The sequence below is a fragment of the Procambarus clarkii genome, chromosome 23, assembly GCF_040958095.1.
Source record: "Procambarus clarkii isolate CNS0578487 chromosome 23, FALCON_Pclarkii_2.0, whole genome shotgun sequence".
Classification (NCBI taxonomy): Eukaryota; Metazoa; Arthropoda; class Malacostraca; order Decapoda; family Cambaridae; genus Procambarus; species Procambarus clarkii.
In genome coordinates this window covers 38928602-38953886 of record NC_091172.1, presented here as the reverse complement: position 1 = coordinate 38953886, position 25285 = coordinate 38928602, and the positions used below count along the sequence as shown (strand labels likewise).

Sequence of the window (25285 nt, the reverse complement as noted above, 5' to 3'; positions counted from 1 at the left end):
GTATTGGAAACGTTTGTTTTATCGTATCAGATACGATATTGTGTGTGGACTTAAATAGGTTTCCAAAACTTATAACCAAGACATATGTATCTAACACTAATTTGAGATGTTGTGGCAACTTACACTCCTAACATGAGTCATTCATAATCCATTCATACACCAATATGAATCTCTTGTGAAAGGTTTGAGCCTTATCTGAACCATTTTCACATCTTTGTGTTTAAAGTTAAATTTCTTGAAAATAAAAAATATTTATTTTTAAATATATTTAAATATTTTAAATATTTTAAATAATAAATTTTTTATATTATATTAGTGTTTTCAATTTAAATATTAAAACCAATTTAAGGGTAAAAAAATCAAATAATTTATATTTCTTTTATTATTTACTAACAAATCAGCAAAAATACAAAAACATATGACCTATATAATTATATATATAATATATATATAAATAATTTATATAATATATATATATATATATATATATATATATATATATATATATATTAGTGTAATACATAAGAATGTAGTGTAATAGTATATATATATATATTTATATATAAATAATATATTTATATATAAATAATATATTTATATATAAATAATATATTTATATATAAATAATATATTTATATATAAATAATATATATATATATAAATAATATATATATAAATAATATATATATATAAATAATATATATATGATAACCATCTTTGTAACCTATATGTAACTCCCTCTTTGTAACAAAGTTCAAATAAAGCAAATATATGTGTACATACAAAAGAATGGGGGTGGTAGAAGATAATATTAGTGTTTAGTGAGTGACCACAAGGTCTCCTCTGAATACTTTTTATTTTCTTCTCCTATGCTATGGGTCCCCACATTGGCACCAGAGGTCTTCCTCACAAACTTTTTATATAATATATATATATATAAATATTATATATATAAAGGTAAAACTAGCTAGTTATACGTAGATATATGATAACTAACCAACCCTACCAAACCTAACCTAATATATATATATATAAATATATATATATAAATATATATATATATATAAATATATATATATATAAATATATATATATATAAATATATATATATATATATATATTGTGACGGTAACGCGTTGGTGTTCGGCTGTTTAGGCTAGGGGTATGGCCTCGTCACATAGTTATAAAAAAAAATAGAAAAACTGGAACTTCGTCTGTGGTAAGGTAAGGAGAAGACACACAAAACACAAGTAAACTTTAACAATGAAATTTTAATTACGTTAAATAAATCAAAACATGAAAATAATGCACAAACAAATTCTTATAATAAAATCAATGAATCAAAATAATAAGAATACTTAAATGACACAATGAAAGTTACGTTAAGGCAAAATAATAAGAAGTGCAACACAAAAGTTAAGTGGGAGGTGCTGGAATATTGGCTTAAAGCCACCACCTCTCTCAGTACACGCTAACGTCTAGCTGGGAGGAGTGCTGGCTACGAAAGCACGGAACATTCTCAGGACTGATGTTGGGGCGACCCCAGACATCAGGTAGTATTGGGGGGGGGCGAGGCAGGTGCAGCCAGACCGGCGACCAATCAGCGGAGCCGTAGCGATCAACGGGTAGTTTGGTGGTTGGAGTTCGAACAGGTGGCTGGTTGCATACGTTTCTGCTCACCCTGGCAAGCCTTGCTGGTGCTGGTGTTGTCGTTGTTGGACATTTCTTCCATAGTCTTTTATATAGTTGTGAAGACGTAATTTTGGAGGGAAGAGCAGGCTCAATCTCTTGAAGGAGATTATCGTCACAACTCTCCCCCGAAGCCTGCGGTTCTGGAAGAAGTACGTCGTTATGTGGTGGAGTAATGGATGGAGTTGCTTCTACTTCATAAACTCTGGAGAGATCATGGGCTAAGATGTTGTCAGACTCTTGGTATAGCGTGTCTCCAGGTTGAATTTCTGCAGTTAGCAAGCCCATAGTAGAAGACGTTGAGATGAGAAGTGGGCGTGCTGCAGGAGGTGTAGGGTGGTGTGGTCCGTATTGATGGTGGACCGAGCACTTTTCAGGTGTGGAGTGAAGTGCTGAAGCTTCAGGATGAGGAAGAGTAGCTCCTTGCCAATTGTTCCGTCGTTCCTTGTAGCAGTAGTTGCTGACAGGTGAATTCTTCTCGCCTCGTTGCTGCATCACGACACCACCCACGTCGGTACCATTGGCGTCGACATGGAGGATGAAGGGCTTATCTGACGAGGTGAGAGTGGAATTAGAAGAGGGCATAGGAGCACGAGTATTATCCTGAAAGCATTTGGGAAGATCATTAAGGATTTTGGAATTAGAAAGCGCCGACTCCTTGTCAGTGCTTTCGGGAGGAGAAGCTGGGAAGGTCTCACTGTGGATGTAGGGTTCTGTGAATGTGGAATAGTTAGTCAAGACAGTGGGAGGAGTACCATTATATTGCTTCAGGAGGTTGACGTGGCACAGCTGGGTCTTCCGCCGCCTATCTGGAGTCTCTATCACATAATTATTATTATTCCTGCACTCTTTGACGCAGTAGGGTCCTGAAAATCTGTTTTGTAAAGGTGAACCTGGGATAGGGAAATAAGCAAGGACGAAGTCTCCCGGCTTGAATTTTCTTACTTTGCTGGTCTGGTCGTAATGAGTCTTCATTCTCACCTGGGCTTTCAATAGATTATCATGGGCAAAGCGGTGGACTCTCTCTAGAATGTGCTGAAGGTTTTGAAGAAACTGGGGCACATTCTGATGCTCACTGAAGGTGGCATCTCTGAGAGAGTCTTTGAAAGCCTTAAGGGGAGTACGGCACTTACGGCCGTAGAGCATCTCATAAGGAGATACTCCTAGGGACTCATTGGGGAGACTTCTGAAAATACACATTATTAGGTCAATCTGCTTATCCCAATCCTTTGAGGTTTCACTACAAAACTTTTTCAAGAGTGCTTTGATGGTCTGATGACTACGTTCAAGAGAACCCTGTGAAGCAGGATGATAGGGGCTGGACAATACCTGTTTGATGTTGAACTCCTCCCGTGTCCTTTTGAAGAGATCACTGGTGAAGTTGGTGCCACAGTCACTTTGAATCTCCCTGGGAAATCCGTATTGAGTGAAGATCTTCAATAGATGTTTGATAACCGTAGCAGCCGTGATGTTCTTCACTGGAACTGCTATGGGAAATCTGGTGGTAGGACACAGGATGGTTAGGATGTAGGCGTTACCTGAACTGGTCCGAGGTAAAGGACCAACACAGTCTATTATGAGTCTGTGGAAAGGTTCCGCAGGCACCTGTATGGGAATCAGTGGTGCTCTGGGAATGGAGACGTTCGGTTTGCCTGCCATCTGACATGTATGACACTGTTTTACGTACTGTTTGACGTTGTTTACCATACCTGGCCAGTAGTAGTCTTGACGAATCCCATGGTAAGTCTTGTTGAAGCCGTAGTGGGAGAATGCTCCATGGGCCAGGTGTAGAATAGTGGGCCGCAGGCTGGTGGGAATCACAAGTTGTTCGGTGTTGGCCCAATCGTCCTCCTCCTTCAGTTTACTGGGTCTATATCTGCGGTAGAGCAAGTCGTTCTCTAGGAAGAACCCAGGAATACTGTCGGGTTGAGTCTCAGCCTGGAAAAACAATGGTGTTAAAGTAAGATCTTCCCTCTGCAACTTACGGAACTCCAACTTGGTCAGATGCGGGGGTAGTTTCTGAGGGTCTTGAGGGACAGCGGTAGCAGTAGAGTCAGCTGGCTGTGGACGTGCGGCTTGTGCACGGGTGGTCACGAGAACCGGAGGAGAAACTTCATCACTCTCTTGAACCTCTGCTGGAACATACTCAAGAATAGGGTTACTTGGCACAGAGTTACACACCTGGGGTTTGTCCATGACGATCAGGTTGGTCGGTTGCAGGTCTTCTGCCAAGTCGTTGCCTAGGAGAAGTTGCACTCCAGGCATGGGAAAAGGCTTTTCCCTGACGGCGACTTGGACTTCCCCGTTCACGTAGGGACAATCCAGGTGGACTCTGGCGAGAGGGTATGGAGTGGTAGCAGTGAGGTCAGTGATGAAGACTGTTTCCCCGGTGTAGACTATGTTGGGCACAGCCGACTTCAAGATGATCGATTGTAGAGCCGCTGTGTCCCTCAAGATCTTCAATTTGAAACGTCCCTCCGGATTTGAACCGTTGGCAGAGACAGTTCCAGTATACAGGTGGTTACTGAAAAGAGAAAGATCATTAACATCAACACCAACATTCATCACAGGCTTACCGGACTTAGGAGGAGTTGGTTTGGGTCGTTGTGGGTCAGTGGTTCCCTTGTATTGAGACTTACCACACTTGTCTATGGTATGTCCATAGAGTCTACAATACTTGCAGTACAGTTGTGAACCAGCTTGATCGGGGCTCACCTTCTCGTAACTGTACCACGACTTCTTACTGGAGGATGGTTCAGGTGTCAGCCGGTGGATGAGGCTGTAAGTGTCAGCCGACTTAGCACACTTCAGGTAGTCGGTTTCTTCTTTATCTGCTAAGTAGAGGCGGACAGGAGGCGGCACACGTCTCAAGAATTCTTCAACAAGCATCAGGTTGACGAGTTCTGTAAAAGTAGAGACATGTGCTGCTTCCAGCCATTTCATGAAATACCTCCGTTTCGTGTTAGCAAACTCGAGGAAGGTAGTGGTACTTGCCTTCAGGTGGTCACGGAATTTCCTTCTATAACTTTCGGTGGAAAGTAGGTAGGCGTCTAACACTGCTTGTTTCAGAGTGTAGTAGTCATTCTCAGACGCCAAAGTACTGAGTGTGACTGCAGCTCTACCTGTAAGATGGACTCTGAGAAGTGTGGCCCATTGGTTGACAGGCCAACTGAGTTGATTAGCAAGGGTTTCAAAGGTGGTGAAAAAAACATCAACTTCTGCTTCTACAAAGGATGGCATTAACTTACTTGCATGTGATATATTAAAACTGACGGGAAGATTGGCAGTAGCTTGCTGGCGTTGGGTGAAGTGTGAAGTTTCCAAGGAGATTTCGCGTTGACGACACTCTAGAGCCAGAGTCGCTTGTTGCTTGTCATGTTCGCGTTGTATTTCCAACTCGCGTTGTTTGGTTTCAAGCTGTACTCTTTCACGTTCACGGAGTAATGCGACCTCGCGTTCGTGTTCTTCTCTCCTCAAGGCAGCTTCGCGTTCTTGTTCGTCTCTCCTCAAGGCAGCTTCACGTTCTTGTTCGTCTCTCCTCAAAGCAGCTTCGCGTTCGTGCTCTTCCCTTCGTATGGCAGCTGCTTCTCTTTGCTGCTCACGTTCAATCTTGGCCAGCTCTAGTTTAAGTTTCAGCGTTGCCAAGTCAGTTTTATCTGCAATATAGTAAGTTTCATGAGTTTCAGAGTCTATCTTACCTTGCTCTAAATAGTAATCCATCAACAGGTTGTGTAGGTCATTTTTGTTGGCTTGATAGGGAACTTCTAGTTGATACTCATGTGCAAGAGTTTGTAGTTCAGTCCTCTTGGCACGACTTAAAGTCCCTATTTCACCTGCTGGATTTGCACGGAAAGTTTGGAGACGAAACACGGTGAAATTAGCAAATAAAGGTACACGAATGTTCAATAATGAAATGTCAGAAACAGGACAACGTGGCAACTGGCACCTATCCTGTGTGATCTTTAACAATTAACGTTAAGTGAAAGATATTAAATGATTAAATTAAATCAAGGGCGCAGGAAATCTTGTACCCGGTACTCATGTAAGAGAATAAGGGCAAGAAAATCCTACTAACAAATGAAACAAAGTTTCGAAAACAAATGAAACAGTTAAATGCTTCAAAAGTAAAATTGGTAGTCCAAGGATGTAGGCATACCTTGCCAAGTCTCTAAAGGACATAAAGCAAGTTTTTCCCACTGAATTTAATATGATACTTACAGAATTAGCGAACTTTTGTGCTCTGAAAAAATAAGCTAATTCCCTACCGTTGTATGTATCATCATCTCTGACTGACGTGTAGGGGTGCGAGGTGTCAACTGGTGACGAGAACTGCTGCTGAGGTCCCAATTCAGCAACTAAAGTTCGAGCTAGAGGAACTATGGCCCTCTTTGTCCTCCTACAGTCAGATTGCAGAAGATTGGGTACTCTTGACCCGGGGCAGACCACAGTACCAGGGTACCAATATGATGATCTGTCAGAATGAGAAATATTCAAGGGACATAGATGGTAAATACGAGTAATAACATGGAGGGAGAGATGACCAATTAAGAGTATGACTGAGGCCTACAGTCACCACGTAATCCAAAGTTGTCTCACCTTCACTATATGTTACTCTCGTAATGCACAATACACCGCACCTTATAAAAAATGAAATTGAATGAAAAATAGTAAAGCTACGTTAACAAAGTTAAATACGCTTACCATAAATTACCACTTGGCACCAGTACCTGAGTGAGGCTCCCGGACAGGCCCCCATATAACTTGTGACGGTAACGCGTTGGTGTTCGGCTGTTTAGGCTAGGGGTATGGCCTCGTCACATAGTTATAAAAAAAAATAGAAAAACTGGAACTTCGTCTGTGGTAAGGTAAGGAGAAGACACACAAAACACAAGTAAACTTTAACAATGAAATTTTAATTACGTTAAATAAATCAAAACATGAAAATAATGCACAAACAAATTCTTATAATAAAATCAATGAATCAAAATAATAAGAATACTTAAATGACACAATGAAAGTTACGTTAAGGCAAAATAATAAGAAGTGCAACACAAAAGTTAAGTGGGAGGTGCTGGAATATTGGCTTAAAGCCACCACCTCTCTCAGTACACGCTAACGTCTAGCTGGGAGGAGTGCTGGCTACGAAAGCACGGAACATTCTCAGGACTGATGTTGGGGCGACCCCAGACATCAGGTAGTATTGGGGGGGGGCGAGGCAGGTGCAGCCAGACCGGCGACCAATCAGCGGAGCCGTAGCGATCAACGGGTAGTTTGGTGGTTGGAGTTCGAACAGGTGGCTGGTTGCATACGTTTCTGCTCACCCTGGCAAGCCTTGCTGGTGCTGGTGTTGTCGTTGTTGGACATTTCTTCCATAGTCTTTTATATAGTTGTGAAGACGTAATTTTGGAGGGAAGAGCAGGCTCAATCTCTTGAAGGAGATTATCGTCACAATATATATATATATATATATAAATATATATATAAATATATATACATATATATAAATATATATATAAATATATATATATATAAATATATATATAAATATATATATATATATAAATATATATATAAATATATATATATATATATAAATATATATATAAATATATATATATATATAAATATATATATAAATATATATATAAATATATATATAAATATATATATATATATATATATATAGGTTATATATATATATATATATATATATATATATATATATATATATATATATATATTATTAATGATATATATACATATATACACACAGAAACAAAGATTCTTCTATATAGACATTAGAGAAGATTCAGCGGTATGCCATGCACCAGGCTCTCCGCTGTTTTCATTATTCGTCATATCCGACTCTGCTATGTGATGCACATGTATTCTTGCTTCACCACCCTGTAATGAAATATTGTTTGTTACTAATTGTTTTCAATAATACATTATTTTATTATATAATATTTAATTTATTAATTAAAAACCCTTTCCATATTATAGAAAAAAACTAAAACAAGAATCTATATAAAACTATAGAATAGAATAGACTAATAGAATAGAATATATATATCATATATATATTTATATAAATAAATATATATATATATAAATATATGTATATATATTTATATATATATATATATATATATTATTATATCCTGTATTATTCCAGCCCATTATTAGAGATAGTAGCCACCTCTTATTTTGGTTTTCTTTCATTATTAGTGCTCAGAAAATTAAATATATCTACATATTTAGTCAAAATCAATTACATTATTTTATCTTATTCATAGCATAAATGTTCACAAAGATTACTAAAAAGAGATTGAATTAGACTACAGCAAATTGGCAAACTTTACCTTGTATCTGTTTCCACCGTGTTTGTTTGGGGCGTTCTTCAACATATCAGCAATACTTGTCTCAACATCTCTTTCAGTTGCATTAGTGTGGGTGTTGATACAGGCTTCTGGAAAGTTATAAGAATTAATTAATATATATAATTATAATTCTTTTTGTCAGGAGACAAGAAGCCACAGAGTAATAACATTGTTGACTTTTATTTAGGTGTTCCCCTGTTCTCCAGTCTTCCTCCGTCCCCTCGTCCCCTTTGTCCTCCCCAGCATTCTCCATTCCCCTGTCCCCTCGTCCTCCCCACCATTACCCTCTCCTCTGTTCCCTCGTCTTCCCCACCATCCCCCCTGTCGTCCTCCCCACCATTCTAAACTACCTCATCCCATGCATTCCATGATGGTCTGATGCTTCCATCTGAAAATTGGGAACATCAAAAGATCTGACTTTCCCAATTTTCTGATGGGAACATCAAATGATCTGATATTCCCATCACTGAAAAATAAAAACAGATAAAAAAAATGATATGAAAAAATAGAAAATAAAATATACTCATGAAATGAACAGAATGGTTAACAACGCAGCTCAATTGCAATGCAATGTCACAATAACATTTAAATATACTTTAAGATATAATCTAGAAGAAAATAAGGATATTGAAACGGTTCATGAACTCTATTTCAATAAAGGACACTATGGGGAACTTTGAAAAATAGTTATTGAGTATAATTAGACAGACTTGTTGCTAGGCAGAGGAGTAATGAGATATATGGCAAATTTTGCAAAATATACAATGAAGGTACACAAACATTCATACCCAAACAAAGCAAAATGCTAGGTAAGAACAAAGCATTTGGCCCGTAGGAGAAAGGAGATACCCACAAGACTAGAATACAAGTCATTAACAAGCATGCAAGTATAATACATAATACATGCAGACATATATATAATCCAAAAAAATGTCAAATTTACGTACTTATTATTACATTACAAATATCCAAGGTTTTGAAGACACGTTTCCTCTTGCGCCCAACGAGTGAATACTGAGACCAGACCCCATAGGTCCCTATCCTCCTCATCATTCGTCTCACTGTGTCTCCACAGCTTGCACCGCCCATTTGAGACAGCGTCTGGACCTGTTAAAATAATGCATAAGCTGTAAGGTAATAGAGAATAATATATATCTTTCAATCTCAACATTAGATTTTCTAATTTCCAACTGTATTAAATAAATAGCATTAAAATATTTTCCTTCTTAACTATTACAAAAATCAACGAATTTGAGTAACTTTTGCTTTTGTTTTATTTGTACCTTAAACATAACACTGAACAATCAATTATGTGCCACCCCACCTTCCTTCATCTGCAAAAAAACTAATCAAAAGACATATGTACAAGGCTAAAAAAATTCAGCAACACTTACCATACTCAGGCTAAAAGAATTAAGCAACACTTACCATACTCTTTTTATATTCACTGTTAACTTTTAGCTCATGTGACAGACTTTCCACCTGCTCAACAGTTTCAAGTGGGGATGGAAGAATGTCTTCCAGGATTGGTATATCTCCATGTGTTTTTGACATATGGGTTTCCGTCATTTTGACAATATTCAGGAATTTTGCAAAAATATTGGCATTTACTATTTTTAAAAGATTATTAGCAAATTTACAGAAATGGTGCATTCGGAAGACAAAACCGTGGTAGACATGGTTGGAACAAGTTAGGTGAGAGGGTGGTGGAGGCCAAAACCATAATCATAATCATCTGTATCAAACCTTATTACAGGTAAAACCAGTAGGCAGTCTACTGTATTTTATCAAACCGTTATTAGTATAATAGATCTCGTAATAATTTTGCAAAAATAATGGCATTTACTATTTTTAAAAGATTATTAGCAAATTTACAGAAATGGTGCATTCGGAAGACAAAACCGTGGTAGACATGGTTGGAACAAGTTAGGTGAGAGGGTGGTGGAGGCCAAAACCATAATCATAATCATCTGTATCAAACCTTATTACAGGTAAAACCAGTAGGCAGTCTACTGTATTTTATCAAACCGTTATTAGTATAATAGATCTCGTAATAATTTTGCAAAAATAATGGCATTTACTATTTTTAAAAGATTATTAGCAAATTTACAGAAATGGTGCATTCGGAAGACAAAACCGTGGTAGACATGGTTGGAACAAGTTAGGTGAGAGGGTGGTGGAGGCCAAAACCATAATCATAATCATCTGTATCAAACCTTATTACAGGTAAAACCAGTAGGCAGTCTACTGTATTTTATCAAACCGTTATTAGTATAATAGATCTCGTAATAATTTTGCAAAAATAATGGCATTTACTATTTTTAAAAGATTATTAGCAAATTTACAGAAATGGTGCATTCGGAAGACAAAACCGTGGTAGACATGGTTGGAACAAGTTAGGTGAGAGGGTGGTGGAGGCCAAAACCATAATCATAATCATCTGTATCAAACCTTATTACAGGTAAAACCAGTAGGCAGTCTACTGTATTTTATCAAACCGTTATTAGTATAATAGATCTCGTAATAATTTTGCAAAAATAATGGCATTTACTATTTTTAAAAGATTATTAGCAAATTTACAGAAATGGTGCATTCGGAAGACAAAACCGTGGTAGACATGGTTGGAACAAGTTAGGTGAGAGGGTGGTGGAGGCCAAAACCATAATCATAATCATCTGTATCAAACCTTATTACAGGTAAAACCAGTAGGCAGTCTACTGTATTTTATCAAACCGTTATTAGTATAATAGATCTCGTAATAATTTTGCAAAAATAATGGCATTTACTATTTTTAAAAGATTATTAGCAAATTTACAGAAATGGTGCATTCGGAAGACAAAACCGTGGTAGACATGGTTGGAACAAGTTAGGTGAGAGGTTGGTGGAGGCCAAAACCATAATCATAATCATCTGTATCAAACCTTATTACAGGTAAAACCAGTAGGCAGTCTACTGTATTTTATCAAACCGTTATTAGTATAATAGATCTCGTAATAATTTTGCAAAAATAATGGCATTTACTATTTTTAAAAGATTATTAGCAAATTTACAGAAATGGTGCATTCGGAAGACAAAACCAATTTTTCACTTTTGACAATTGAGCACCTGCTACATCCAGATTCTAGGGAGGAAAGGAAGGACGATCTTACTGGATCCCATAGCCTCTCCGAGGCACAAACCAGGCTTTTACATAACCCCCCCCCCCTGCACCCGAGCTTTTTAAAATAGTAAATGCCATTATTTTTGCAAAATTATTACGAGATCTATTATACTAATAACGGTAAATAAATAATAAATAGTAAATAAATCAAAATCAGTTACATTATTTTATCTTATTCATAGCATAAATGTTCTCGAAGATTACTAAAAAGAAATTGAATTAGACTACAGCAAATTGGCAAACTTTACCTTGTATCTGTTTCCACCGAGTTTGTTTGGGGCGTTCTTCAACATATCAGCAATACTTGTCTCAACATCTCTTTCAGTTGCATTAGTGTGGGTGTTGATACAGGCTTCTGGAAATTTATAAGAATTAATTAATATATATAATTATAATTCACTTTGCTATTCCCCATTCCACAGTCCTCTCGTCCTTCCCACTTCCCTGTCCCCACATCATCCCCACTATTCCCACTTCCCTGTCCCATCGTCCTCCTTACCATTTTCCCCTCCCCTGTCCTTCTTCCTCCCCCACCATCTCCCATTCACCTGTCCCTTTGTCCTCCCCAGCATTCCCCTGTCCCCACCATCCCCAACTCCCCAGTCCCCTCGTCCTCCCCACCATTACCCTCTCCTCTGTCCCCTCGTCTTCCCCACCATACCCCCCTCTCGTCCTCCCCACCATTCCAAACTACCTCATCCGATGCATTCTATAATGGTCTGATGCTTCCATCAGAAAATTGGGAACATCAAATGATCTGATATTCCCATCACTGAAAAATAAGAACAGCTAAAAAAATGAAATGAAAAAAATAAAAAAATAAACTATACTCATGAAATGAACAGTATGGTAAACAACACAGCTCAATTTCAATGCAATGTCACACAAAATTATTAAATCGAAATGAAAATAAATTGAAATCTATGAAAATTCAAATTATCAATACAATCGGAAATATTGAAATAATATCGCAACATAATATAGTGTGGGTTGCTCTTACGTGCAACAGACGGTGCTGTTTTTCAAAAAAGGCATGGTTTTACCTGTCACAAGTGTGGCATCTATACTTATACTCACGAAATGAACGGTATGGTAAACAACATAGCTCAATTGCAATGCAATGTCACAATAACATTTAATAACAATAATAACAATAACATTTAAATATACTTTAAGATATAATCTAGAAGAAAATAAGAACATTGAAACGGTTCATGAACTCGATTTCAATAAAGGACACTATGGGGAACTTTGAAAAACAGTTAATGAGTATAATTAGACAGACTTGTTGCTAGGCAGAGGAGTAAATAATGAGATATATGGCAAATTTTGCAAAATATACGGCACACAAACATTCATACCCAAACAAAGCAAAATGCTAGGTAAGAACAAAGCAGTTGGCCCGTAGGGGAAAGGAGATACCCACAAGACTGGAATACAAGTCATTAACAAGCACACAAGTACTACACTACACAACAACCGCACTACTACCAGAACTGGACGAATCACTACCAAAACAACACATTGCACATCACTACCAAAACAACACAACACAACACAAGCATTGGCAAAGAATTATAGACCAGTTGCACTAACATCCCACATAATAAAATTATTTGAGAGTGATCAGGAGTCAGATTACTAGTTTTATAGAGACCAATGACCTCCACAATCCAGGCCAACAAGGATTTAGAGCAGTTTCTATGATCGAGCCACTGAGATCTATAAAGAATTCTGATCAAGAAAGAGATCTAGGGGTGGTTTTAGATAGAAAACTATAACCTGAGGATCATATTAAGAACATTCTGCGAGGGGCCTATGCTACACTTTTTAACTTTAGAATTGCTTTTAAATATATAGGTCAAAAAGTTTTAAAAGTTTTTTAAACCTCTCGTGTATCATGAGTGTGTTAAAGCATCAGATGGTGCATTCAGATGATGAATATTACCTAGTTCCTTCATCTGGGAAGAATGAACACATATTGGTGCATTCGGATGATAAAAACTAACTACTGTAGTTTAATTGATCAACAGACTGTATATCATATGCAGACTGTATGTGGATCTGCGGGCCACTCCAAACAACAGCCTGGTGGACCAAGCTCCACCAGGGCTAAAGCACAAAGTGATATAGATGTGATAGAGAAACTAGGTCAAATGGAGGAGTAGGTCTGTATATTAAACAGCACCTGACGTGCACAGAGCTACTAAACTCAATGTGGTGGTAGAGTGGTGGGGGGGGGGAAACATTGCAGAAAAAAACAAAAATACAATTTGGTCAACAAAACAGCATTGTTTAAAATAGAAGACATGGGTTGTCATTTTGGGGGTAAGGTAGGTTACATTGAGTTAATTAGTTAGTACTTAGTTTTTATCTTAAACTGGTTGGGAGAGGTACAGTGTTGCTGTGCTGGTGAAAGAACACCTAAAGGTAAATTAAATAATGATTGCGAATCCACAAGAAGTTGACATAATATCGCTAGAGATCTGCAATCAGGATGATAAACTTTCCTTAAAGAATTTGACAAACACTTGCTGATAGGACATGAAGTAAATGAAATGTATGTCAAGTTTTGTGAAATATATGATAAAAGCACAACAAAATTTGTACCAAAGGAGAGATGCAGAACTAGGAAAAGGGGTTTGTTCAACAGAAATTGCGAGAGGGCCTGAGACCCAAACACACACAAATGGAATCAATATATAGCAAGAGGCCAAACCCCCAAACATACAAGCGATGCAAAGATGCGAGAAACAGCAGCAGCATTAAGGAGAGGGACTTAAGGACCATAAATAAAGTGTGAAAATAAACTCGAGTAAATTTTTTTAACTACTCTCGACAGTGAAGAAAAACAAATATTCAGATGATTTGTGTTAGAATCATTAATCTTACACTTTCGGTCATATTCAACAACACAAATACATACACACACATTCCTGTTGCTGTAGCAAGTGAAGAATTACACACACAGATCACAATAACGTGATGCATCAAATGAACAAATCCACAAGGGCCGTGACGAGGATTCGAACCTGCGTCCGGGAGCATCCCAGATACTGCCTTAATCGACTGAGCTACAACAGGGTAAAAGGGTTGAAACCGAAGTTCTACTGAACTTACTGGATCCCATAGCCTCTCTGAGGCACAAACCAGGCTTTTACACAACCCCCCCCCCCTGCACCCGAGCTATGTCAACAGGCCGTTCTCCCTCTTCGCCCTTCCGAATGCACCATATCAGTAAATTTTTTAATAATCTTTTAAAAATAGTAAATGCCACTATTTTTGCAAAATTATTACGAGATCTATTATTCTATAGAATAATGCATATAAATGCATATATGCATATAAATACAAAACATAAATACAAAACAAGTAAATGTAAATAATTTTACCTTGCACCTAGATCCACCAAGCCTGTATGGCGCGCGTTTCAGTACTTCGGAAATCTAGAACTATCTTGAATCTCTAATCTGCAATGAAACAATACATATTATTGCACTTACCAAAACATGGATGAATGTAGAAAATACAGAACTATTAGCTGAATATCAAATAAATGGATTTAATCTATTTCACACAGATAGATATATTACACCGTGTATATTAGGTAATACCTAACATACACGCCTCCACACACACTACATTTGAAATGTAGTCTCAAAAAGACTACATTTCAACAGCAAAGATTACTCCATAAAAAAATAATTAAATTATTGACCAACATGAGAGAGGGTTAGCCAACATGAGGGTTGTGTTGATTGCCTGAAAATATTTAAATTGTGTAATGTATTGAATGGCATTTTTCAAGTTACAACATTTTTTAAATTACTGAACTAGGTTCTAGGCTTTGCTAGGCTTAATTCAATTATTACAGATAAGCCTAACCTAGCCTAGAACCCAGTGGGTTTTCTTCCTATTGGGGAGTGTTGTACATGCCTCGCCTCCACATACACACTAGCACAGCCAGGCCTCGCCTCCACATACACACTAGCACAGCCAGGCCTCGCCTCCACATACACCAGCACTGCCAGGCCTCGCCTCCACATACACACTAGCACAGCCAGGCCTCGCCTCCACATACACCAGCACTGCCAGGCCTCGCCTCCACATACACCAGCACTGCCAGGCCTCGCCTCCACATACTCACCAGCACAGCCAGGCCTCGCCTCCACATACACCAGCACTGCCAGGCCTCGCCTCGCCTCCACATACACCAGCACTGCCAGGCCTCGCCTCCACATTTAAACCAACCAAGCCCACAAATACGTTAACATGGACCAGCATTACACCGTCTAACATACTCTGTCAGATGTAACAACTAAATTTGTGAATTCAAGACCAAATCTATTGTATAACACAGTGTTAGTACGAGAAAAACATTACTTACATTCGAAGCCGTGTTTTAAAATGGCGGCGGTCTTGTACTGACGCTCCAAACTGTGTGTTCGTTTGCGTATGATGAACGTGTGACAATTTACTACAACAATTATTTAATTATTCTTATTCTTTATTTTAATATTTTTAGGGTACATGAAATTTCAAACTTATTTGCACACAATAATATAATTGCATTGTCATAACCTTTATATATTACGGAAAATACGATGACATGAACGAAGTCAAAGTGAAGTTGAAGTCAAAGTCATTCGCCGAACGTATTAGTCATTTTTTTTCTCCCAAACGATAGGGGTAACAAATCCACAGAGAATATAAATGTACAGTAAAGTCAATTTTATTCAGGAAAGTACATACATAGTTGATTTACAAACATAATGTTGGATTTATAGATAGAGCTAGTGCATACAATACCTAAAGCCACTATAGTAGGCCTATAGCATTTCAGGCAACCGGGCAGTATATATGGACCCCTTACTCAAATCTCTGAATATGTTAGATATTAAGTCCCTGCACATACTCTCATGTGTATTTTATATATATAAAACGCTGCACTGTAATGTCAATCCTGACCTTAAAAGCTTCCTAGAAGGTTGTAACAGATCCCATGAGCACCACACCAGAAACAAATACCTATTTGATATTCCAAGAGTACGACTTAGTCAAACTAGAAATGCTTTACAAATCAAGAGACCTCGAATGTGGAATGACCTTCCCAATTATGTTAAAAACTGTACCTCTCCCAACCAGTTTAAGATAAATAAAGATAAATTTATAAGTTAAGAAAAATTCCACAAATCAACAACCCTGTTACTGACCCTGTATTTACCCAAGTCTTTCCTAAATCTAAACTTATCCAATTTATACCCATTGTTTCGTGTTCTATCTTGTGTTGACAATTTTAATACCCTATTAATATCCCCTTTGTTATATCTATTCAGGAAATTGTGGTTGATCTCGAACCCATTGATAATGTGACGACTTATACAGAATTTTGTAACTATATCATCAAGATTGTAACCAGCTTAGCTAAATGTAGTGTGGGGTTCAGTCCCTAAGCCCATATATGTGCCTCTCTAACCATTTAGGTTACAGGGCAAAAACATAAAAACAAAGGTAACTGCAGAAGGCCTATTGGCCCATACCAGGCAGCTCCTATCTATAACAGATAAACACTAAGTACTACCTAATTAACTCAATGTAACCTACCAACCTAACCCCCAAAATGTCAATCCATATCTTTTATTTTAAACAATGCTGTTTTGTTGACCAAATTGTATTTTTACTCTTTTTCTGTCATGTTTCTCCCACCCCTGTTTTTTCCCTTTTTTCTTATTTTTTCTCAACATAATTCATACTTTAATTATGCGGATCAGGACATCACCTGATCAAACACATCAAACATCGTTTGACCACCATCAAACACACACATTTCGTGTGTGTTTGACGCTCACTGATATGTACCAGCGTTGTTTTATATATGGTGCTATTCTATCTTACGCTTTGTTGCTCTTTTTTACCTACGGGCTCATAGAACATTCTATTGCGAAAACATTGGCACAAAAATGAATGACGTACATACAATAATAATGTCAGGACAGTGATATAATTATAAACTTTCAAAGCACTGTATCGCCCATGTGTCGTCTTGTCACCAATACTGGGTAACAGTTCCGCCACTTCCCACACTCTTGCGGGTGGGCAGCGACCATTATTCTACGTTTATATTCATATCACCGTGTTGGGAATTTCATTGCGAGTACATTGATACCAAAATTAACGCTGTAGGACAAGTGTGGAAGTGATAACAATCCCAAGAGTAAAAACATTTTGTTGCTCTTGGGCACTCACGGCGAGTCATCTACGTAGGTATTTATTGGGTGCTGGTATTCATATAACTTTTGGTGACCGTTTTTGCTGATTTTCTTCTAGAGAATGTTATTGCGAACACGTTGGTACCAAAATGAAATACATAGCTCGAGAACTAAGGTCAGGAGAGTAAAAAGAGTATACACATTTTTGTTTTGACGCTTAATTAAGGTTATTGTGAGTACTCATCGCCTGCCTAGAAACTGGAACTAGTAATTCCATCTATCATACATATCATACAAGAGGAGCCACACATCTATGGATCATCCAATAAAATCAGCAGACTTCTAGATGTTACTACTGCTCGGCTTAGACTCGGTTACAAGTATCTCTGGGAATTCTCATTATCTGCTGATGTAGACCTGACCAAATGTAAACTGTGTCAACAAAATTATTCGCACACCCTCCGTCACTATGTGATGGAGTGCGAAAAGATACATGAATTTAGAGACAATTCTATAACCAATGTTCCAGCGATGTGTCAATATTTCATTCAAAATGATCTGCTACCAGAAATTTTAGCCAAATATCCCCAGTTTGCTAACTGTAGATAACAACTAAGTGATTGTAACCTATCCACCGCTGCCCACTGGATGGGGGACGGTGTGCAGGACAAACATATAAATTTTGATACTAGCTCTCCACATATGTCAGTTGCTTAATTTAGAACCTGTACTTGAGGTCGATCTCGAACCCATTGTTGATGTGATGACTTATATTGAATTTTGTAACTAGCTCATCAAGATTGTAACTTGCTTAGCTAAATGAATTGTGGGGTTCAGTCCCTGAGCCCATTATGTGCCTCTGTAACCCTTTCCACAACCGCCCACAAGATGGGTATGGGGTGCATAATGGGGTGGGGTGTCTTGGCCAAACGTGCCACATCAAAACCACAAGTTGACATTGAATGTGAATTAACAATGAGACAAGTAAGATTTATACTAATACATTTATACTAACTCTGTTGAGCGTTGACCATTTATACATCAAATCTGTTGATGTGAGCACTTTAGTTTAGTCTGCCGTTTAAAGAAAAAAAGAGCATATCAATGGTATATCACAGAAAACGAATTTATCATAAACTCATGTATTTGTCTTATCATATTGAACTGCATTCATATTTGTAATATATAACAATATGAATATACAAATTTCTGTAAATCCCCTACCTTGTTGGAATCTGTGGAAATGAATGAGCAAATGTGCTGGCTGAAGGCGCTGAAGGAAACCACATTGGTTTCATTTTGGATACAAATGTCCATGGAAATTCAAAATGGAAACTAATTATATAGTTGAACCTGCAGAGACGAGTTTAAGAATCTGTGTTGAGAGTGATGGACACAGCCTTCACAATTATACTTCAGAGAATGTAAACATCTAAGAGTCATTAGAAATATGTGTAGAATAATAAACCCTACATTGTTTGAGTTAGGGAAAACACCATTTGTGATATATAGATACTATAGCTGTTCCTAAAGATTCACCCTTTTTTGCACCAGCAAGATAACATATAAGATTTTAAGAGTTGACGAATGTTAATATTCTTGTTTGATAAACTGTGAACTTGAGACATAGTTAATAAGAACATATTAACACAACAAAATGTTTTCAGAATCCTTAACACCACTTTCCAACAACTTATATAATTTATATAAATTATTTTAGAGAATAATACATAAATTATATATTTAAACATGATATAGTGTTTAGTGGAATGTATAAGGAGTCAAATTGTGTTAAAAAGAGCAATTTTTAGAAAATTTGGAAAAATACTTTTTTCTGTTCAAATTATAACTAAATGGATTATAAAGGTTTCACTCAGCCAATATATATCATTCACAATTTATTAATGAATTTTACAAAAAAACACCATAAATTTTATATTTAAACATGTAAAAACTATTTGTTTTACATTTGGAAGAAAATAATTGTAGAAAAACAATTTATAATTAAACCTTTGTGTTTGGATTTTTTGAGTAAAAGTTTCTCAAAGGCTTTCCTGCACCATTCTCAATGCAAATCATTCCCACACCTATGGCAAGAGATAGGCGAACGTTGTGTAGATGATTTGTGTTTGCTGGGTTTAGCAGCAGGTGGTGGTTATGGTGGTGGAGTGGGGCAGCAGGTGGTGGTGGTGGTGGAGTGTGGCAGCAAGTGTTGGTTATGGTGGATGAGTGTGGCAGCAGGTTGTGGTTATGGTGGTGGAGTGTGGTAGCAGGTGGTGGTGGTGGTGTTGGTGTGTGGCAGCAGGTGGTGGTGGTGAAGTGTAGCAGCAGGTGGTGGTTATGGTGGTGGAGTGTGGCAGCAGGTGGTGGTTATGGTGGTGGAGTTTAGCAGCAGGTGGTGGTTATGGTGGTGGAGTGTGGCTGCAAGTGGTGGCTATGGTGGTCGAGTGTGGCAGTAGGTGGTGTTCATGGTGGTGGAGTGTGGCAGCAGGTGGTGGTTATGGTGGTGGAGTGTGGCAGCAGGTGGTGGTGGTGGAGTGTGGCAGCTGGTGGTGGTTATGGTGGTGGAGTGTGGCAGCAGGTGGTGGTTATGGTGGTGGAGTGTGGCAGCAGGTGGTGGTTACGGTGGTGGAGTGTGGCAGCAAGTGGTAATTATGGTGGTGGAGTGTGGAAGCAGGTGGTGGTTATGGTGGTGGAGTGTGGCAGCAAGTGGTGGTTATGGTGGTGGAATGTGGCAGCAGGTGGTGGTTATGGTGGTGGAGTGTGGCAGCAGGTGGTGGTTACGGTGGTGGAGTGTGGCAGCAAGTGGTAATTATGGTGGTGGAGTGTGGAAGCAGGTGGTGGTTATGGTGGTGGAGTGTGGCAGCAAGTGGTGGTTATGGTGGTGGGTTGTGAAACAGGTGGTGGTTTTGGTGGTAGAATGTGGCAGCAGGTGGTGGTTTTGGTGGTGGAGTGTGGTAGCAGGTGGTGTTTATAGTGGTGGAGTGTGGCAGCAGGTGGTGGTTATCATGGTGGAGAGCGGCAGCAGGTGGTGGTTATGGTGGTGGAGTGTGGCAGCAGGTGGTGGTTTTGGTGGTGGAGTGTGGTAGCAGGTGGTGTTTATAGTGGTGGAGTGTGGCAGCAGGTGGTGGTTATGGTGGTGGTGTGTGGCAGCAGGTGGTGGTTATGGTGGTGGAGTGTGGCAGCAGGTGGTGGTTATGGTGGTGGAGTGTGGCAGCAGGTGGTGGTTATGGTGGTGGAGTGTGGCAGCAGGTGGTGGTTTTGGTGGTGGATTGTGGCAGCAGGTGGTGTTTATACTAGAGGAGTGTGGCAGCAGGTGGTGGTTATGGTGGTGGAGTGTGGCAGCAGGTGGTGGTTTTGGTGGTGGAGTGTGGCAGCAGGTGGTGGTTATGATGGTTGAGTGTGGCAGCAGATGGTGGTTATGGTGGTGGAGTGCGGCAGCAGGTGATGGTTATGGTGGTTGAGTGTGGCAGCAGATGGTGGTTATTGTGGTGGAGTGCGGCAACAGGTGGTGGAGTGTGGTAGCAGGTGGTAGTTTTGGTGGTGGATTTGGCAGCATGTGGTGGTTATGGTGGTGGAGTGTGGCAGCATGTGGTGGTTATGGTGGTGGAGTTTAGCAGCAGGTGGTGGTTATGGTGGTGGAGTGGGGCAGCAGGTGGTGGTGGTGGTGGAGTGTGGCAGCAAGTGTTGGTTATGGTGGTTGAGTGTGGCAGCAGGTTGTGGTTATGGTGGTGGAGTGTGGTAGCAGGTGGTGGTGGTGGTGTTGGTGTGTGGCAGCAGGTGGTGGTGGTGGAGTGTAGCAGCAGGTGGTGGTTATGGTGGTGGAGTGTGGCAGCAGGAGGTGGTGGTGGTAGTGATGGAGTGTGGCAGCAGGTAGTGGTTTTGGTGGTGGAGTTTGGCAGCATGTGGTGGTTATGGTGGTGGAGTTTAGCAGCAGGTGGTGGTTATGGTGGTGGAGTGTGGCTGCAAGTGGTGGCTATGGTGGTCGAGTGTGGCAGTAGGTGGTGTTCATGGTGGTGGAGTGTGGCAGCAGGTGGTGGTTATGGTGGTGGAGTGTGGCAGCAGGTGGTGGTGGTGGAGTGTGGCAGCATGTGGTGGATATGGTGGTGGAGTGTGGCAGCAAGTGGTGGTTATGGTGGTGGAGTGTGAAACAGGTGGTGGTTTTGGTGGTGGAATGTGGCAGCAGGTGGTGGTTATCATGGTGGAGTGCAGCATCAGGTGGTGGTTATGGTGGTGGAGTGTGGCAGCAGGTGGTGGTTTTGGTGGTGGAGTGTGGCAGCAGGTGGTGTTTATAGTGGTGGAGTGTGGCAGCAGGTGGTGGTTATGGTGGTGGAGTGTGGCAGCAGGTGGTGGTTATGGTGGTGGAGTGTGGCAGCAGGTGGTGGTTATGGTGGTGGAGTGTGGCAGCAGGTGGTGGTTATGGTGGTGGAGTGTGGCAGCAGGTGGTGGTTATGGTGGTGGAGTGTGGCAGCAGGTGGTGGTTATGGTGGTGGAGTGAGGCAGCAGGTGGTGGTTTTGGTGGTGGAGTGTGGCAGCAGGTGGTGGTTATAGTGGTGGGGTATTGCTGCAGGTGGTGGTTATGGTGGTGGAGTGTGGCAGCAGGTGGTAGTTATGGTGGTGGAGTGTGGCAGCAGGTGGTGGTTATGGTGGTGGAGTGTGGCCGCAGGGGGTGGTTATTGTGGTGGAGTGTGGCAGCAGGTGGTAGAGTGTGGAAGCAGGTGGTTTTTATTGTGGTGGAGTGTGGCAGCAGGTGGTGGAGTGTGGAAGCAGGTGGTGGTTATGGTGGTGAAGTGTTGCAGCAGGTGGTGGTTATAGTGGTGGAGTGTGGCAGCAGGTGGTGGTGTTGGTGGTGGAGTGTGGCAGCAGGTGGTGGTTTTGGTGGTGGAGTGTGGCAGCAGGTGGTGTTTATACTAGGGGAGTGTGGCAGCAGGTGGTGTTTATGGTGGTGGAGTGTGGCAGCAGGTGGTGGTTATGGTGGTGGAGTGTGGCAGCAGGTGGTGGTTATGATGGTTGAGTGTGGCAGCAGATGGTGGTTATGGTGGTGGAGTGCGGCAGCAGGTGATGGTTATGGTGGTTGAGTGTGGCAGCAGATGGTGGTTATGGTGGTGGAGTGCGGCAACAGGTGGTGGTTATGGTGGTGGAGTGTGGTAGCAGGTGGAAGTTTTGGTGGTGGAGTTTGGCAGCATGTGGTGGTTATGGTGGTGGAGTGTGGCAGCATGTGGTGGTTATGGTGGTGGAGTTTAGCAGCAGGTGGTGGTTATGGTGGTGGAGTGGGGCAGCAGGTGGTGGTGGTGGTGGAGTGTGGCAGCAAGTGTTGGTTATGGTGGATGAGTGTGGCAGCAGGTTGTGGTTATGGTGGTGGAGTGTGGTAGCAGGTGGTGGTGGTGGTGTTGGTGTGTGGCAGCAGGTGGTGGTGGTGAAGTGTAGCAGCAGGTGGTGGTTTTGGTGGTGGAGTGTGGCAGCAGGTGGTGGTTATGGTGGTGGAGTTTAGCAGCAGGTGGTGGTTATGGTGGTGGAGTGTGGCTGCAAGTGGTGGCTATGGTGGTCGAGTGTGGCAGTAGGTGGTGTTCATGGTGGTGGAGTGTGGCAGCAGGTGGTGGTTATGGTGGTGGAGTGTGGCAGCAGGTGGTGGTGGTGGAGTGTGGCAGCAGGTGGTGGTTATGGTGGTGGAGTGTGGCAGCAGGTGGTGGTTATGGTGGTGGAGTGTGGCAGCAGGTGGTGGTTACGGTGGTGGAGTGTGGCAGCAAGTGGTAATTATGGTGGTGGAGTGTGGAAGCAGGTGGTGGTTATGGTGGTGGAGTGTGGCAGCAAGTGGTGGTTATGGTGGTGGAGTGTGGCAGCAGGTGGTGGTTATGGTGGTGGAGTGTGGCAGCAGGTGGTGGTTACGGTGGTGGAGTGTGGCAGCAAGTGGTAATTATGGTGGTGGAGTGTGGAAGCAGGTGGTGGTTATGGTGGTGGAGTGTGGCAGCAAGTGGTGGTTATGGTGGTGGGTTGTGAAACAGGTGGTGGTTTTGGTGGTAGAATGTGGCAGCAGGTGGTGGTTTTGGTGGTGGAGTGTGGTAGCAGGTGGTGTTTATAGTGGTGGAGTGTGGCAGCAGGTGGTGGTTATCATGGTGGAGAGCGGCAGCAGGTGGTGGTTATGGTGGTGGAGTGTGGCAGCAGGTGGTGGTTTTGGTGGTGGAGTGTGGTAGCAGGTGGTGTTTATAGTGGTGGAGTGTGGCAGCAGGTGGTGGTTATGGTGGTGGTGTGTGGCAGCAGGTGGTGGTTATGGTGGTGGAGTGTGGCAGCAGGTGGTGGTTATGGTGGTGGAGTGTGGCAGCAGGTGGTGGTTATGGTGGTGGAGTGGGGCAGCAGGTGGTAGTTATGGTGGTGGAGTGTGGCAGCAGGTGGTGGTTATGGTGGTGGAGTGTGGCCGCAGGGGGTCGTTATTGTGGTGGAGTGTGGCAGCAGGTGGTAGAGTGTGGAAGCAGGTGTTTTTATTGTGGTGGAGTGTGGCAGCAGGTGGTGGAGTGTGGAAGCAGGTGGTGGTTATGGTGGTGAAGTGTTGCAGCAGGTGGTGGTTATGGTGGTGGAGTGTGGCAGCAGGTGGTGGTTATGGTGGTGGAGTGTGGCAGCAGGTGGTGGTTTTGGTGGTGGATTGTGGCAGCAGGTGGTGTTTATACTAGAGGAGTGTGGCAGCAGGTGGTGGTTATGGTGGTGGAGTGTGGCAGCAGGTGGTGGTTTTGGTGGTGGAGTGTGGCAGCAGGTGGTGGTTATGATGGTTGAGTGTGGCAGCAGATGGTGGTTATGGTGGTGGAGTGCGGCAGCAGGTGATGGTTATGGTGGTTGAGTGTGGCAGCAGATGGTGGTTATTGTGGTGGAGTGCGGCAACAGGTGGTGGAGTGTGGTAGCAGGTGGTAGTTTTGGTGGTGGATTTGGCAGCATGTGGTGGTTATGGTGGTGGAGTGTGGCAGCATGTGGTGGTTATGGTGGTGGAGTTTAGCAGCAGGTGGTGGTTATGGTGGTGGAGTGGGGCAGCAGGTGGTGGTGGTGGTGGAGTGTGGCAGCAAGTGTTGGTTATGGTGGTTGAGTGTGGCAGCAGGTTGTGGTTATGGTGGTGGAGTGTGGTAGCAGGTGGTGGTGGTGGTGTTGGTGTGTGGCAGCAGGTGGTGGTGGTGGAGTGTAACAGCAGGTGGTGGTTATGGTGGTGGAGTGTGGCAGCAGGAGGTGGTGGTGGTAGTGAAAAGTGTGGCAGCAGGTAGTGGTTTTAGTGGTGGAGTTTGGCAGCATGTGGTGGTTATGGTGGTGGAGTTTAGCAGCAGGTGGTGGTTATGGTGGTGGAGTGTGGCTGCAAGTGGTGGCTATGGTGGTCGAGTGTGGCAGTAGGTGGTGTTCATGGTGGTGGAGTGTGGCAGCAGGTGGTGGTTATGGTGGTGGAGTGTGGCAGCAGGTGGTGGTGGTGGAGTGTGGCAGCTGGTGGTGGTTATGGTGGTGGAGTGTGGCAGCAAGTGGTGGTTATGGTGGTGGAGTGTGAAACAGGTGGTGGTTTTGGTGGTGGAATGTGGCAGCAGGTGGTGGTTATCATGGTGGAGTGCAGCATCAGGTGGTGGTTATGGTGGTGGAGTGTGGCAGCAGGTGGTGGTTTTGGTGGTGGAGTGCGGCAGCAGGTGGTGTTTATAGTGGTGGAGTGTGGCAGCAGGTGGTGGTTATGGTGGTGGAGTGTGGCAGCAGGTGGTGGTTATGGTGGTGGAGTGTGGCAGCAGGTGGTGGTTATGGTGGTGGAGTTTGGCAGCAGGTGGTGGTTATGGTGGTGGAGTGTGGCAGCAGGTGGTGGTTATGGTGGTGGAGTGTGGCAGCAGGTGGTGGTT

General features: G+C 41.7%; 1 protein-coding gene across 1 annotated transcript; it reads right to left on the bottom strand.

The window, feature by feature from the left end:
* Positions 1–7429: 7429 nt before the first annotated feature.
* On the bottom strand, positions 7430–14725 carry LOC138367716 (uncharacterized). The gene is made up of 5 exons (XM_069329676.1): positions 14622–14725; positions 11478–11584; positions 9017–9176; positions 8052–8158; positions 7430–7593 (listed from the first exon to the last, which is right to left on the bottom strand). The coding sequence occupies exons 2-5, from the start codon at positions 11520–11522 to the stop codon at positions 7477–7479; spliced, it is 429 nt and encodes a 142-aa protein (XP_069185777.1). The 5' UTR covers positions 11523–11584; positions 14622–14725; the 3' UTR covers positions 7430–7476.
* Between the last annotated feature and the right edge of the window lie 10560 nt (positions 14726–25285).